General features: G+C 48.9%; 1 protein-coding gene and 1 long non-coding RNA gene across 2 annotated transcripts in view; one reads left to right on the forward strand and one right to left on the reverse strand.

Moving 5' to 3' along the window:
- The window catches only part of LOC138686765 (uncharacterized), a 29,079-nt gene extending 13,363 nt beyond the window's left edge, over window positions 1-15,716 (reverse strand). Inside the window, exons 1-11 of the long non-coding RNA XR_011326080.1 lie at window positions 15,598-15,716; window positions 15,329-15,468; window positions 14,851-14,942; window positions 12,053-12,122; window positions 11,799-11,903; window positions 10,131-10,405; window positions 9,708-9,801; window positions 8,684-8,820; window positions 7,896-8,035; window positions 5,145-5,225; window positions 4,275-4,495 (exon numbers count right to left, since the gene is read on the reverse strand). This is a non-coding gene — a long non-coding RNA (uncharacterized lncRNA). The remainder of the gene's footprint in view (window positions 1-4,274; window positions 4,496-5,144; window positions 5,226-7,895; window positions 8,036-8,683; window positions 8,821-9,707; window positions 9,802-10,130; window positions 10,406-11,798; window positions 11,904-12,052; window positions 12,123-14,850; window positions 14,943-15,328; window positions 15,469-15,597) is intronic.
- Window positions 4,078-13,850, forward strand: LOC104321897 (argininosuccinate lyase). The gene is made up of 17 exons (XM_069791328.1): window positions 4,078-4,191; window positions 4,300-4,362; window positions 6,452-6,646; window positions 7,590-7,673; window positions 8,002-8,058; window positions 8,627-8,724; window positions 9,381-9,458; window positions 9,768-9,845; window positions 10,327-10,379; window positions 10,742-10,804; window positions 11,008-11,122; window positions 11,810-11,894; window positions 12,069-12,128; window positions 12,407-12,490; window positions 12,758-12,838; window positions 13,086-13,192; window positions 13,700-13,850. Exons 2-17 carry the CDS (start codon window positions 4,351-4,353, stop codon window positions 13,848-13,850), a joined length of 1,401 nt encoding a protein of 466 aa, XP_069647429.1. The 5' UTR covers window positions 4,078-4,191; window positions 4,300-4,350.
- Window positions 15,717-15,719: the final 3 nt, after the last annotated feature.

Genomic DNA, 15,719 nt, shown 5'->3' on the forward strand with positions numbered 1-15,719 from the left:
GTGATGGACTAGGGAAAGTGATTGTCCCTTTGTACTTGGCACTGGTGAGGCCGCACCTCAAATACTGTGTTCAGTTTTGGGCCCCTCAATACAAGAAAGACATTGAGTTCCTGGAGCACATCCAAAGAACAATGAAGCTGGTGAAGGGTCTAGAGCACAAGTCTTAGGAGGAGAGGCTGAGGGAACCGGGGTTGTTAAGTCTGGAGAAAAGGAGGCTGAGGGGAGACCTTATTGCTCCCTACAGCTACCTGAAAGGAGGTTGTAGCGATGTGGGTGTCGGTCTCTTTTCCCCTAGTAACAAGTGATAGGACAAGAGGAAATGGCCTCAAGTTGCACCAGGGAAGGTTTAGATTGGATATTAGGAAAAATTTCTTCACTGAAATGGTTGTCAAGCATTGGAACAGGCTGTCCAGAGAAGCAGTTGAGTCACCATCCCTGGAGGTATTTGAAAGATGTGTAGACGTGGTGCCTAGGGACATGGTTTATTGGTGGACTTGGCAGTGTTAGGTTTACATTTGGACTCGATGATCTTGAGGGTCTTTTCCAATCTAAATTATTCTATGATTCTATGCAGCACAAGGCTGAATCCAGCAGTGCCAGAGCAGGCTACACAATGTGCTGAGGGAGGCTTGTGGGTGTGTGCAAAGTGCACCTGGTACTGCATCTGTAATACATGCCACATCTCCAGCTATCACTGTTTTTCTCATAGGAGTATGCTTGCCTGCCTGCCTGCCTTCTGGCAGGGACATTAAGTGGCCAGAAGAAGTCTCTTCACCACCTGGCACTGAAACTTGCATAGTCTTAGGCAGGACTTGGTCAGCAAGTCAACCCACAGGTCATCCCAGCCCATCACAAAACCTCCTTTGGCTCTGGTTTACATTGAGGCACAGGGTTGCATGGTCCCAGGACAAGCTCTTTCCTCTGTGACCCAGGCCAAGCTAGCTGGGGTAGAATGCTTGAAAAAGAGACTGGCATGGCTGTCCACCTCTTACAAATCTTACACTATCTTCCTTCCGTCCTTACAAAAATATAATCAGAATGAAGACCAGGAAAAGTGTTACTTGGGGAATGAGAATGCAGCAACCTTGTGTCTTTCACAGGGTGAAAATATTTGATTAAATAAACAATTGAAACATTATTCCCTACTATTGTCCTGCAGTAATTTCTGGATGGAATATGCTGCTGCTTGATTCAAAAGGTAGAGAAAAAACAGTTGTCTACCTGGCACCCACAGCACAGTAGTGCTAGTTTTGTCATGGACAATTTCTTTTCTGTCACAGCATTTTAAAGCTGGCATTTTGCTCAGCACCCTGCTCTCCATGCTGATGCAGCAACACGTTATTGACTCAGTACTGCAAAACTCTGTAACACTCATAGGTAATGGCAGTAATGCAAGCATTGCCTCACTATGTTTAGGTTAACAGCTGCAGCACAGACAGTACAAACTGCCATGAGCTAACTCTCCTGCCATTAACAAAGTACCCCAGGAGACACAAAGTGCTTTCATTCTACCTTTGTGGCATTTGTGCTTTAAACATGTGGGAGAACCACCAGCAACAGAAAACTTCCCTTTCTTCAACACTTCCCCCCACCCTCAGTCTCCCCTTATTCTGGCCCTAAACCTGATCTATTCTCCTGGCATTTAAAGAACAGCACATTTCTATCACCACTCCATAAACCTTCTTTGTGTTTGCTCTGTTACTTCCTGCTGTGTTTCTGTTTTGGCACTTGTGTCTCACTCTCCAGGTAGGTTAGCTGTGGCCAGAAATCACTTATGCACACTTAGCTGATAGGGGAAAGGAGCAAGAAAGGGAGACGTGACACCAACATCCAACACCTACAGAGTCAGAAGAAGGGATATCTCCTCATCTCCACCTCTCAGTTCTTTTTCATCCCATAAGCTTTCTTGATCTGTACCACTCCCCTCTTGTTTCCCTGTCTGTATCTTCTAGCTCCCGCTCAGTACCTTCAGAGGCCTCATCTGAATAGATTTTCTCTCGCTCCCAGAAGCAAACATCTGGCATTGTTGCTTGTGGCTAGTGCCGAGTGACACAGGGCCCTGCCAAACTGAAAGGAAAAGGGAAGTCTTAGCAGATTATCACATCTTGGTCTCCTACTCATTTGAGTAGTTCATAATCACTGGTACTTCGCATCCATCCACCCTTTTCTTAAAATTGTGAAATAATTTAGTTTGGGAGGGACCTGTAGAGGTCTCTGAAGCCCCACAGACACTACAGGAGTGTGTGGTCCACAGTATCTTCAGACTTGCACCATCAACCTACCATGACTCATTGTGATTTGGGTTTTTAAAGCCCTGTCCCTTACCACAGGAAGATCTTTATAGACAGAAGAATCAGAGGCTTGGACACTACTCTGGTCTTGGTCTTAAATCCCTGCTCCATTACAGACCACGGGAAGGGACTTAAGCCCAGAATTCATGTAGGCTGATCATGAACTACTGAAACTCTCAGCGGATGGCTGTGTACCTCTGATCCAACACCCAAGCACATAACAAACCTACAAAAGGGCTCTTGAAACATTACAGTATGTAGTGAACTCTTCTCTGGGTCTCCCCAAGGAAAAGATCTCTAACATGCTTTTACACTCTGGAAAAATCCTGCTGAATATTTTGTCTCCTAAACAAATTGCTATGCCTGGTCTTTTTGATCCCTAGCTCTCTATTGAAGAAGCTGAGCTAATAACATTTCTCTGCGACCACAAGAGGGTTGTGAGAACAGATGCACTGCATGACTGCAACGTCCCCTGCAGGCACCATGGATAAATTTGAGACAGCAATATCCAAACATGTCCATCTAGACTGGACTCCTCTTTGCCCAGGCAACACAAACCAAGTTCATTGTGATTCTTCAACAATTTCTATTCCTCAGGGAGGATTACAGGGAGATGTATGTACAGGTTAAGTGGAAAAAATTACAAAGAGGCCTGCAACTAATGGAACAGAAACTGGAGCTTTCATTGGTATATTTAACCACTAACAGTTTAAATACAGGTAATATTTAGAAATTAAAGCTGTCATGTCACACATACATAGGGTTAATGACATGAAAACACAAATAGCAAAGTAGATACAGGGCAACTCTGAAAGTGCCACAGAGATCCCATCTTCCATTTTCTAGCCTTGTGGGTCACAACTGGTCTCTGGGGGACGCCAATCTTTGAACGGGTTGTGCATGTTCCACATAGCCAATCTTGAGCCCGTATCACCAACACCACGATGTAAAGCCTCTCCTGGTATAGGGTTCATTCTGGATGTAAATCTAGTGCTTACTATTTTTCCAAATCCTCAGCAACCTCCTGTCAAAGCCCAGGATAAGGACAAAGACATTCATAAGAGATGAACACGACAAAAGAAGCATTAAAAATGAGGGACTTCAGAAGAGGAAGGAACCTGGCAACAAAATGGTTCAAAGAGGTTTTCTCAGTGTAGATGGCATGATGCTCTGTGCATCCGCAAGCCTGGAAGTTTGGAAGGGAACAAGGACATCACCTCAGAAAAAAAAGATCATATGGGGAAACGTTTGAGAAGCAGTGAATTAATAGTTGGCTATGAATCCAGATACAGAGTTTGAGCCTTGTTCTGGACTGAAACTGAAGGCAGCACACTGTAAACCCAGCTGCAAAAGGTACTTGCTCATTCAGGCTGGGTAGCCAGTGGCTGCCTGATGCTCGCCATGTCATTCTGCCTGTGTTCTCTCTGCTACAGAAAGCAGCACGCCCTAATCATGCAACCCCATTGTGCCCTAGACTTCATCTTCAGCTCAGAAAGGGGATGAATAGTACAACAGAGAAGAACATAGGAAAGACAGCTGGACTAGGTCCTTTCCTACCTGAATTAGCCTACGGTCCTGTTACAATAGGGCTGGTTAAAGGGCAGAAAAACCCAAAAGGGGACAAGAAAACCGGGATGCACCTCCTGCACTCCCTCAAAGGCCTCCGACAGTGCACAGAGAAAAAAACCATGCCGTAGTAGCACACTCCCTTAGGGAAAGCAGAAACACCCCCGTGCTGCGGAGTGGTCCGAGGGGAGGGGGACCGGAGCGGGGCCGTCCCCGGGGACACCCCGCCCCGCCGGGGCGGGACGAGCCGCCAGCCCCGCTCCGAGGCGTGTAAAAGCGGGGCGGCGGGGCCGGGGAGCAGCGAGCGACCAGCCGGGGCTGCGCTACGGAGCAGGTGAGCGGGGCCGGGCGGGCACCGGGGACCCCCCACCGCCACCGGCACCGGCACCGGGAGCGGGGCGGGCGGCAGAGCCTCACCTCGCCTCGCCTCGCTGTTCCGCAGGTTGCACCAGCTGCCGGGATCGCCGCACAAACGAGCAAAACGTCGTCCGAAATGGCAGCCGAGGTGAGGGTGAACTTTGCTTCTCCGGCGGGGCTGGTCTCGGGGGTGGTCTGGCAGACGCGAGCTCAACCGAGTTAAAATCAAAGTCCCCGGCTAAGCAGCCTGCCGGTGCCTTCAGGTTCTTCCCTCCCTCTACCTGGAGAAACTAATAAGCGATGCGTGTAAAAGCGGGGCGGCGGGGCCGGGGAGCAGCGAGCGACCAGCCGGGGCTGGTCATTCCTGCTAACTTGTGTTTAGGCAGGAGGTACTTTATAGCAGCTTGCGTAAACACTTCTCTGTACAAAAGCTGCATTTTCAGTTTCCCTGGCTGGTAGGTGAGACGTGACTAGTCATCTTAGTGAGTCATGCTTTCTGCCTTCCAAATGGCTGCTACAACCCTGACCTCCTCTGCTCTTGGTTACAGACAAGTGTCCATCCGCTGTCAGGCTGTACTAGCCACTTCTCTAACCAGAGTCCTGGAGCTAGCTAAAATTAATCTTTCAGTTTTGATTTCCTGATTGCAAATGTATCTGTTGCAATGTTTCTGCTGACCCACTTCTTACTTTGATGGAAACCCATAATACTGAAGTTATACCTAGATGCCTAGATATACCTGTTCCTATTCAAGCACTTAGCCTCTGGTGCTGGCGTTTAATTTAGCATCCCCTATGCCATGCTCCTGTGGGCACCAGATGCATGCTGAGGACCTCTAGCACTTTTCTTTTTCAATTCTGATTCCCCCCTCTGCCTTTCCTCACATTTCTGACAAAGCTGCCTCAAAGATACTGAAAAGCACATGCCTACACTCTTACCTCTGTAGGCTCTCTCCTGCTGTCCTCTAGGGCACATTGTTTCAGCAGGGATTGGCAGACACATGGAGACAGTCACTAGAGAAAAAGTTTCTAAGGTTACTCAACAGTGCTTTGTCTGACTGATAAAGCCCTGGCACAGATTAGCTTGCAACTGTTCTGCCAGATTCTTGCTGTCCATGGTAGTCAGAGTGTGCTGCATGAGAAGAGACACAATTGTATTTAGGCCCTTCCTTTAAATGTCCTCCAATTTCTTTTTTGTGCCTGCTAGTGCTGGAGAGTTGCTTTTGAAATCTTGGATAAGTTGTAAGGTCTCTGCACAAGTAAAATTTCTATCCATTTCAACGCACGTTTGCCAAAGTTAGGGGGTGTCCTACCTGGGCAAGCAAAAAGCTTCTGATCGAGTGACGTACATGGCTCTTCGCTAATTAATCCATTCAGTTGCTGAATCACAGGTGAAAAAAGCTTACACATACCCTGCTGCGATGCATAGCTGGAATTGTATACCTGTCTTCAGTCACCCAGTGTAGTAGTAATGTAGATGACACATTCAAGTGTGTAAGGTTACTATATGAATCTTGGTTTGGGTAGAAAAACAAAAGTTGTTTCTATGTGTTTTAAAACTTTTTTGTTGATTTATTTTTCTGAATATTCTTGATGCTGAAAGGTACCCAGACCTCCCTTTCTGCAGTCCGCACCTTAACCACTTTTATGCTATTTTTATGTCAAAGCTTGCAAGCACACCATGGACTCTGGAGATGCTTCAAACAGCAACTTCAAACACTTCATAATGTGGCTTGTGCTGGCCCACAGCTCTTTGTCAAGCAAAGAAAAATCTCTCTGTTAGCTCAACAGCACAAAACGGACTTGGAGGATACTAGCTTTCACAATATTCGTTACTGACTGCTTTATTTTTTTCCACCTTTAAAAGGCTATCAAAGGGTTGTTGACCTGCAGCTGCCTCAAAAGAGAAATCCATGCTGGTCTTGCACCATATGCCCTGATATTAATTTCAACGACTCTCTGCAGAGTCCTGCAGAGGTAAAGTATCTTGGAGGATTCCTGAGCCAGACCTCACAGCTCAAGGGCTAAATGCTAGTGACAGTGACATGTTTTCCACCCCTACAACTACTTGCCAAAGGTCCTGAAGGCCAGGGGCCTTTCTGGTCAGTGCTACTACACTGAAAGGACATAGCTGAGAAAGGCCTCTATATTGGATAAACAGATCACTGGATGTTACATAGTGCATAGGAACTTAACTGAAGTTATCGCGACTATTTAATTTGCTTCTTCCTCTACCTCAGGGGGATAAACTCTGGGGAGGAAGATTCAGTGGAAGCACAGATCCAGTCATGGAGATTCTCAATGCTTCCATTACCTATGATCAAAGACTGTCTGAGGTTGATGTCCAGGGGAGCATGGCATATGCCAAAGCCTTGGAGAAGGCTGGAATCCTATCTAAAACTGAGCTGGAGAAGATCCTGAGTGGCCTGGAAAAGGTACTTATTTCCTTTACATCTGTCACGTGTGCTGGAATGAATGGCTGCTTTTCTGACAGCATCCGTAGTAGCCTCCCTGAGTTGCTGTTCTAAAAAGCATCTTTAAATGTCCCATTCCTTAGAGCTAGGCATGTGCTGAAGTGCTTTCTTGAAAGGGATTGCTCTCCTACATCATAGACATGACAAGCCCATGCGTATTGCACTCGGTACTGCTGGAGACATTCTGGGCAGGGGATCGATGCTCAAACTGCACCCCGCTAAAGGCACCAAAGCCCAACAGTAGGATGTGAACCAGTGACAGCCTGAAGCCCTGATGCGCACACTGTCAATGCTCCTTATGGCAGCCCCGGTGCCTCGGTGAGGTGTGCTGAGTGTGACCTGCCCGCCCATCCTCTTCAGACTGAACATTCACCAGGAACTGTTTCAGTATGAATTAGGCATATTCTTTTTCTGCTGGCACTTGGGATCGTTCTGAGTCTGGCTGCCCGAGTTAGGAGAAGGCAATGCATAGCATTGTATAGGGGTGAAGAGAAGTCAGCAGCTAAGCGCTTTTTTAAAATATCCATTGTTGTTGCTCACCCGCCACGGACAATGGTGACACTATACAATGTGTGTATAGGAAGATCTTTGTGGACAATGCTAAAGCAATCACTGACATTTCAGCTCACTTTGTCGTTGCAATGCTTAAATCCTCCTGTAGCCATAACGCAGCAGGATCATCATGGGTAGAGAGAGGAATCCCACCAAGTGCAGTATAGAATACCAGGATACAGCAAGCAGCCAGCCTTGGCTTGAAAGAACAGGAATGTCAGAGCTTGTGTAAGACTTAACACTTTGATTTCATTGGGAGGGCAGAAGCTGGTATTTGCTGGGGACACTTACAGCCCCCACGCGCAGCAGGGTAACCGTAGTGGCTGACTGGTGTTTCTGCTGATGTTTGTAGATCTCTGAGGAATGGTCTAAAGGAGTCTTTGTGGTGACCCAAAGCGATGAGGATATCCACACTGCCAACGAACGCAGACTAAAGGTTTGGGTCCTCTAACCTCTTGTTCCCATTCCTCTGTAGCTAGATCTGCCTGACGTTAAGTGCATGCTCCTCTGTCCCACTGTGAAATTCCTCTGGACCTTGTGGCACTGAAACCCCAAGTGCACAATCAAGTGTCTCCAACACCCTTTTTGTGGAAGGAGCACTGTACAAGCATAGAACCCAAACTTGCCCTTCCCCAGAAGAGATCCCATGGCTACTCACAGGATCCTAGCGCTGAGTCCCTTGCAGGCAAGGAGGAGGTCTGCTCATGTGGAGTCTCCTTCGTAGAATACAGAGTCGCTGATAGAAATCCTCCTTTTGTCCTCAGGAGCTGATTGGAGACATAGCTGGAAAGCTGCACACTGGAAGAAGCAGGAATGATCAGGTATGTACAGAACTGGTTGGTTTTCCTCCTTCTGTACTCCTCCCCAACCTCAGTTCCTCAATCAAATTTCTTTCTGCCATCTTTCACATGCCCTGACACTCTCCAGCATGTACTCCCTAAGGCTTTAACTAGTAATGCTGCAGTCACTCATCCGCACAGAGTATGGGCTCTGCAAAATTGCTTCCTGGTGGTAAAAGGCCACAAACTTCCACTGACATCACTCTGAAAGCCTAGAGAACTAAGACTTTACTGGCTGGGTGCCATGCATCTTTCAGGATCAGTCCTTCTACTGATGACCGACTTGTCTTGGTTGCGGATTTTCTGATCCAAAGTTGACAATAACTGAGAAGTCCACTGAAAAGAATAGGCTTTGGTTCTGTTCATGGAAAGCAAGATACAGCAGCTTTCACAAATCAGTGACCAAGGATGCATCTGCTAAGAGGGAGATGTCCCTTCCCATCACACAGAACAAGGAGGGGAGAAGTCTGCTAAGGCTTTCTGCTGAACAATATTTGGTCACTAAGTATGTCACATTCTGCTTTGCCTGTCTGTGGCCAATCTCATACAGGTTGTGACTGACTTGAAGCTGTTCATGAAGAATTCCCTCTCTGTCATCTCCACTCACCTCCTGCAGCTCATTAAGACCCTGGTGGAACGCGCTGCCATGTAAGTCCTCTTCCATATCCATGGCCGTGGCCTTGCTGGGGCTGGAGACTTCTAGGCTTGCTCTTTGACAGATACCGATCAGGGCAGCAGCAGAGTCTCCTGCGGAGGAAGTTACAGACAGGCGGTGTGTGGTAGCACAGGGAAAGAAAACGGACCCCCTTTCTCCACAGTTCATGTCACAGAGACCTTCCTCTTCCCCCAGTCTACCCTAGCAAAGAAATTGCGGTGGGAGGTCCACACAAGACTTCAGAAGGCACCAAAGCCATCTGAAGGAGTGGGGAACTTGAACATGTTTCAAGTTGCTACATATGAGAAACTCAGCTGTGTTAAGTCCCTGTATAACTCTCCTCTTCACACACCACACTGCCAAATGGTGGTGGACTGGGGAATCTTTGCCTGCCACAGAGGGATTGCTGTACCAGGCAATCTTCCAGGGAAGCCTAGGGCAGACACACCACACTGGAAGATCAGGAGATCTAAACCCAATGTGCTTAGGTTGAAAGGTGAAAGGCAGAGAAAGAGATAGACCCAACTTCAGTACAACACAGGCTAAAGATGTTCTCTTTGCGACCTTGCCAGGAAAGCCTGGAGTGTACCTGCCACTGCCCTCTGTCCTGACAGCAGCTGCTCACCTCTTTCTCTCCTTTCACATGCAGAGAAATTGATGTTATCTTGCCTGGCTACACCCACCTGCAGAAAGCTCAGCCCATCAGATGGAGCCAGTTCTTGCTCAGGTAACCAACCACCTTTCACACTTGGCTGAAGGAAGCCTTCTCCACCCTTGGGGCCCTGCTCAGCTGGAGCCTAGAAGTGCATTATGCTCTGAGGGGGCAGCCGGGGGTGATGAGAAACCAGAGGTAACCCTGCAAACTGGAACAGGAGCTCCCCATGTTCCTGTGTGGCTTTGACCAACTGGGCACCCAAGCACTGTGTGGACAGTGGAGGCTGACTCCCTGTATGCTCCATCCTTTGGCCACTCTTACCTCTTGGGTTGTGTGACATTTTCTGACTTCAGGTGTTTCACGTCTCATGTACTTTCATAGCCATGCTGTGGCTCTGACCCGTGATTCTGAGCGCCTGGGAGAGGTGAAGAGGAGGATCAACGTCTTGCCTTTGGGAAGGTAATGTTTACTTTCTGTGTAATCTTTGGGCCTCACTTTTCTCTGCGAAATGGCTAAGAGGCGATCTTTACATCCCCTGAACCACTGGGGATTGTATACCATATGCGCTGCAGAGCTGCGAGGGCATAAACCTTGCTTCTCTCACCAAAGAGAAGACTGTTCCAAAGAGAAGACTCTCACCACAGAGATACTGTGTGATAAAGAAGGGTTCTTTTTGAACCCTTAATTTCACGGCTTCTTCTCCCTTATTGAAATTAAGAACTACAAGGCTTTTGTCAAGCATACCTCCCTCTTTGGAAGAGAACTTCTGGTTTACTCCAAAGTTCAGAGTTTTCTGAGCCTCAGGCCAAACTGTATGACATCAAAATGAACTGGGGGAGGGAAAACTTCGGACAACTGTCATCACTGCGTTCTAGAGCTCAGTTTTGGTTGAAGTGTGGAGGATATCATGCATGACTTGTGTTTCTTTCTCCCCTGGCAGCGGTGCTTTGGCTGGCAACCCACTGGAAATTGATAGAGAGCTTCTGCGTAATGGTAAATGTCTCCCTATGACTGAGAGCCTTAACATGGGGATGGAGGGTAACAAATTAAAAAAAAAAAAAAAGAGTATGACCTGATGCTCAGTGACACAGGTGGGAGGCAGTTCCTAATTACTGGATAAGCCAGAAGGCTTTTTACTGCAGTGAGACAGCAGATGCCCGTAAGGTGGGACCATAAACACAACCACCCCTAGTGTACGCTGACTGCCTGGCCTAATAACAAAGACCCAGCTAAGCATGTTTCTATTCCTGGGACTATGCAAGGACTCACAGTCACCTGCATGCTTGGGTAGCCTGATGCATTCTAGCTCCAGACAGGCCAAGCCTGACCTCCTCTGTCCATCACCTTCCTTACAGAGCTGGACTTTGCTTCCATCAGCCTGAACAGCATGGATGCCGTTAGCGAGAGAGACTTTGTGGGTAAGCACAACCCAATCACATCTTCCCACTGCTATTTTAGAAACAGGCCTCTGAGACCTTCCCTGTTAAGCTCCTTTAACAAGGGGAATGAAATCCCTCACTAGGAAGTAACTCCAAAGCTCCAGTCAGGGCTCCCTAGGAGCCAAAGCAAACAAGCACCTTTTTCACCCTGATTTCACACCGATTTCCTGCCTTCTCTGCAGTGGAATTCCTCTCTGTTGCCACCCTGCTGATGATCCACCTTAGCAAGATGGCTGAAGATCTCATCATCTACAGCACCAGCGAGTTTGGCTTTCTAACCCTCTCTGATGCTTATAGGTAGGTCTCCGTTCTCTGGGCAGAGAGCCTTCCCCTCAGCTTCTCATCCTCAGCTATCCTGTCCTGAGAGACTGAGACAGTGGTTGGGGTCTCCCTGCTGCACAAGGCTGCCACAAGGACTCACAGAAACGGCTGGCAGAAAGGCAGCCATAGGGTGAATATTCCGCAGTAACGATCACTTATTTCTGATTCTGGTAACTCAACCAAGGCTGCATTCAGCACACACTCCTCCCCAGCAACTGCTGGCAGAGAGAACTTCCTCTTCTGCTGGGATTGCCTGCCAAAGCCCTTCCTTGACTAGCTGGGTTTGCAGTCCTAACACATTTCCTGTCCCTCAGGGCGGCACAAGCACAGCCCTCCCACCCTCTCTGAGTTCACAGCAACACTTAGGCTGGCCTGCTGATACCACCTCTGGAGGGCTTGGGGGCAAGCCTCCTTTTTGCTTCCTCTTTGAGAGGTGGGACTGCATAGTAGCTCCAGACAAGACTGCAAAACCAAAGGCTTTGCTGTGGGAAACATGAGAAACTCATTGCACTGCTTTCCCACACCCTAGAAAAGTGTCCAGGGAAGGGGACCTATGTGTCACTTTTGGAGGACTGGGCCAGTATGCCACAGGACCTGTCTTAGCCTGTGTCTGTAGGGACTGGGGTCTTGCTCACCATTACACTGCACACACCTTTCTTTCAGCACTGGCAGCAGCCTGATGCCTCAGAAGAAGAACCCCGACAGTCTGGAACTGATCCGCAGCAAAGCTGGACGAGTGTTCGGACGGGTGAGCCTGCTAAAGAAAGAAGCGGGATGGGGAAACTGCTCATACCAGGGCTGAAGAATCTTCCTTCTTCTTGCCTCTGTGTGAAGAAATGGGCCCAGTCTAGACTCTTAACCTCTGCTGGGGCAATGCACTTCACTTCTTACAACTCACTGCCTCACCTGTTTCTCTCTGCAGTTGGCTGCTATTCTCATGGTTCTCAAAGGACTTCCAAGCACCTACAACAAGGATCTGCAGGTAAAACAGATGTTAGTTTTCGCACCATCTCTCTGAGCAGACATGGCCGTCTTCTGCTCCTGAGCAGTCTTGCCACTACATTTCCCTGCACAGACCCTGCTTGTGTGCAGGATGCTGAGAAAGGGGCTGAGGCACGGCACGCTGCAGTGGACAGCCTGGCCCCTAGCATGAGCCCCTGGGATGACATGCCTGCTCTGCCGCCTAGGCTGCTCAGGCTCTTGGGTTTTTGGGCTGCCTCAGGTTGACTTACAGCAATTTCCGTCCCTGTTCTAACGCAGGAGGACAAGGAGGCCGTCTTTGATGTTGTGGACACCTTGAATGCTGTGCTCCAGGTTGCCACTGGAGTGATTTCTACCCTCCAGGTAAGGCTTCAGCCTCTCACTACTGAACATGGTTGGGGCACACATTCTGGGAGTAACACGGGTAAAAGAGCTCTGGACTGGTCCTAAGATGAAGGCTCCTCAATACCTCACCCATACTGCTCATTATGGCCCCCACTGTCATCTGCTCAGGGGGTCAGAGGGTCCTTTTAGAGCCAGGTCCCTTCCAGATGAAGTCCCCTCACCGTGACCACTAACATGTTCCCATGGTGGAGCTGATAATAATGTCACTCTCTGACTCTCCTGCAGATCAACAAGGAGAACATGGAGAAGGCACTGAGCCCTGAGATGCTGTCTACTGACCTGGCTCTCTACTTGGTTCGTAAAGGAGTAAGTATCAGAGGTAGACTTGGAGCTGCGATTTCTTTGAACGCAGAATACTGCTCAGTGAGGGCCTGAGATGAGGCCTTCTGTTCTGTCCCCAGGTGATGATCAGTCTGGGTCAACAAACCTGGATTCACATGGCATTACCCTAAGTGAAAACAAGCCAACCAAAAAAGACAGCACATCCAATTTTTCCTTTGAAATACACCCCAGTTGCCTGGTCACTGACTGCGGCCTCTGCTTCTCACTGCAGATGCCATTCAGACAAGCCCACACTGCCTCTGGGAAGGCCGTCCACCTTGCTGAGTCTAAAGGCATCACCATCAATAAACTTAGCCTGGATGACCTGAAGAGCATCAGGTTTGTATCACTATTATTTTGCCATGACTCCCCTCAATAGGCACATATCAGCCTCCCTGCATATGGGCCTCCTCATGGTGCCCTTCCCCAAAATGCCTGGGCCAGACAGCACCCCAAAGTCCTCCTGGCCTGAATATCAATGCTGCTACTGCTGGGCCTGAAAATACCAAAGGGGGACAACATCAGTACTGTTCAGCTCCAGTGGGGCACAGGCAGCAGCTCTTGGGAGGGACTGGGAGAAACTCATGCCCTGACCTGGAGGCAGCAGCCCTCTGAGGAGTTTGGCTCCAAACTTCCCCATTCTCCCCTTGGAGCTGACTCTTTGGTCTGCCACAAGCAGCCACTGTCAGGCAGTAGAAGGGCAGAAGCAGGGCTGCAAGGAGGGCTTTCCTCTTGGAAAAAGGCTCCGTCTCCACTCCCTCGCCCTCTCTGCAGGCAGGGAGCACGTAAAGCCAGCCAACAGCACCCAGCGCTCTCCACTGACCCCTCTTCTCTTTGACTCCCCAGCCCGCTGTTCGGCAGTGACGTCTCCCAGGTCTTCAACGTTGTCAACAGCGTGGAGCAGTACACAGCCACGGGTGGTACTGCCAAGAGCAGCGTGACTGCCCAGATTGAGCAGCTGAGGGACCTGCTGAAGAAGCTGAAGGAACAAGCTTGAAGAAGCTGAAGGAACAAGCTTAGAGTGTGGGGAGATATCTCATGGATGTGGCGTTGTACCTATCACACTAATCCGAAGTTAATAAACACTGGGGTGTACTGTAGTTCACTGGAACTCCAGTCTTGCATCTTTCTTCTTGGGGCAAGACTGAGCTGGGCGTCCTCAGCCCTCAGGAGGCTTCTGGAAATGTTCACCGGTGTGTGAACCTGGCAGTGGAGCTGTGTTACGGAGTGTCAAGTTCTGCGGGGCCAGTAGGTAGAGAGCAGCAGGAGTGTCAGCGCATGTGTTGATGGAAGCTTGTGTGTGTCCACAAAGTGACACTTGGTACAACATCTGCAACACGGGCCGCATTTCCAGCTATCACTGCCTTCCTCCTAGGTTTATGTTTCCCTGCCTGCCTTCTGGCAGGAAAAAGAATCTCCTCACCACCTGGCACCAAAACTTGTATAACCTTAGGCAGGTCTTGGGCAGCAGGTCAATCCACAGGTCATCCTAACCCATCACAAAACCACTTTTGGCTCTGGTTTACACTGAAGCACAGGGTTGCATGGTCCCAGGTCCAGCTCTTTCCTCTGCGTGACACATGCCCAGATTTGCCTCCATCTAGCTGGGGCAAAGTGCTTTAAAAAAAAAATCCCTGGCATTGCATTGCTGTGGCCTCTTACAAAAATCATTTACCATCTTCCCTTCTGTCCTTACAGAAGTAAAATCAGAACAAAGACCAGGGAACGTCTTACTTGAGGAATGAAGTGCCAGGAAGTTCTCGAGTCCCCTGCTGCTTACTGCCATATTTGTCTGGTTTAGTACATTTGTCTCACTTTCCAGCTAAATTAGGTGTGGCAGGGAAATCAATTACGTACACTGAATTCAAGTGGAGAGGGGACAGCAACAGCCAACACCAACAGGCTCAGAAGAAGGGGTTATCTCCTCCTCCCCAGCTCACAGTTCTTTTCTTTCCTGACATAAGCTTTCTCCCTATTTTCTCATTCCTGGTCAGTACCTTCACACGTCTCAGCTGACTAGATCTCCACTTGTTCCCAGCCACCACTGTTCAGCATCTTGGGGGTCAGTGCTGAGTAATGTGGGGCCCTGCTGATTGAAAAAAGGTGGTTTTAGCAGATTATCACATCTCACTCTCCCACTTAAATAACTAGTTGGTAATCACTGGTACTCCCCATTTGATCATCCACCTTTTTGATATTCTCATGTGTCACCATGCCTTTCACTGATCTGCAATAAACTGAGCTGTTGCTTCTGCGATTGAACCAGATACAGCATGACTGACAGCTGCTTATTGTGCATGGAGGTACAAGTTCTCATCCAGGAAACAAACGCAGGCTACGGATAAATGTACTATAAAATTAAAATCTATCTACCTGATGGCATTTCCTTCCTTCCTTGCTGCTGTGATACCTTTCTCCATCCTGCTTTATTCCTAATGAAGTTCTGAGGGACGTGATCCCAATAGGAAATGTTACCATGCTTCAGGGATGAGTCCAGAGGTGGGTTTCTAATGCAGAGATCATCCTCCTGCCTGCCCCCAAGATGCCACCTGGTCATCAGTGCTCTTCTTTGCCATTTCCAATAGCTTCTTGCCTTCCTGCTTCAACGAGTGACTCTGAAAAGAAGTAAAAGTAAGTAAACAAGCCAGTAAATAAATAACTGAAAGAAACCCACCCCCACGCCCCGGAAATCCAGCAATCCTGGACGCAGCCCAACGCCTCCAAGTGTTTTTACGCCAGGCTACCGATGGCTTTGGCGGGAGGTTCCTGCCATCCCGTTCTCCAGCGCCCGGACCCCGCTTGGGCTCTGCGAGCGGCCCCTCCCGCCCCGGCAGGTCGGGGCGGGACCGGCCCCCGCCGCTCCCCG

The sequence above is a fragment of the Haliaeetus albicilla genome, chromosome 9, assembly GCF_947461875.1.
Source record: "Haliaeetus albicilla chromosome 9, bHalAlb1.1, whole genome shotgun sequence".
NCBI lineage: Eukaryota > Metazoa > Chordata > Aves > Accipitriformes > Accipitridae > Haliaeetus > Haliaeetus albicilla.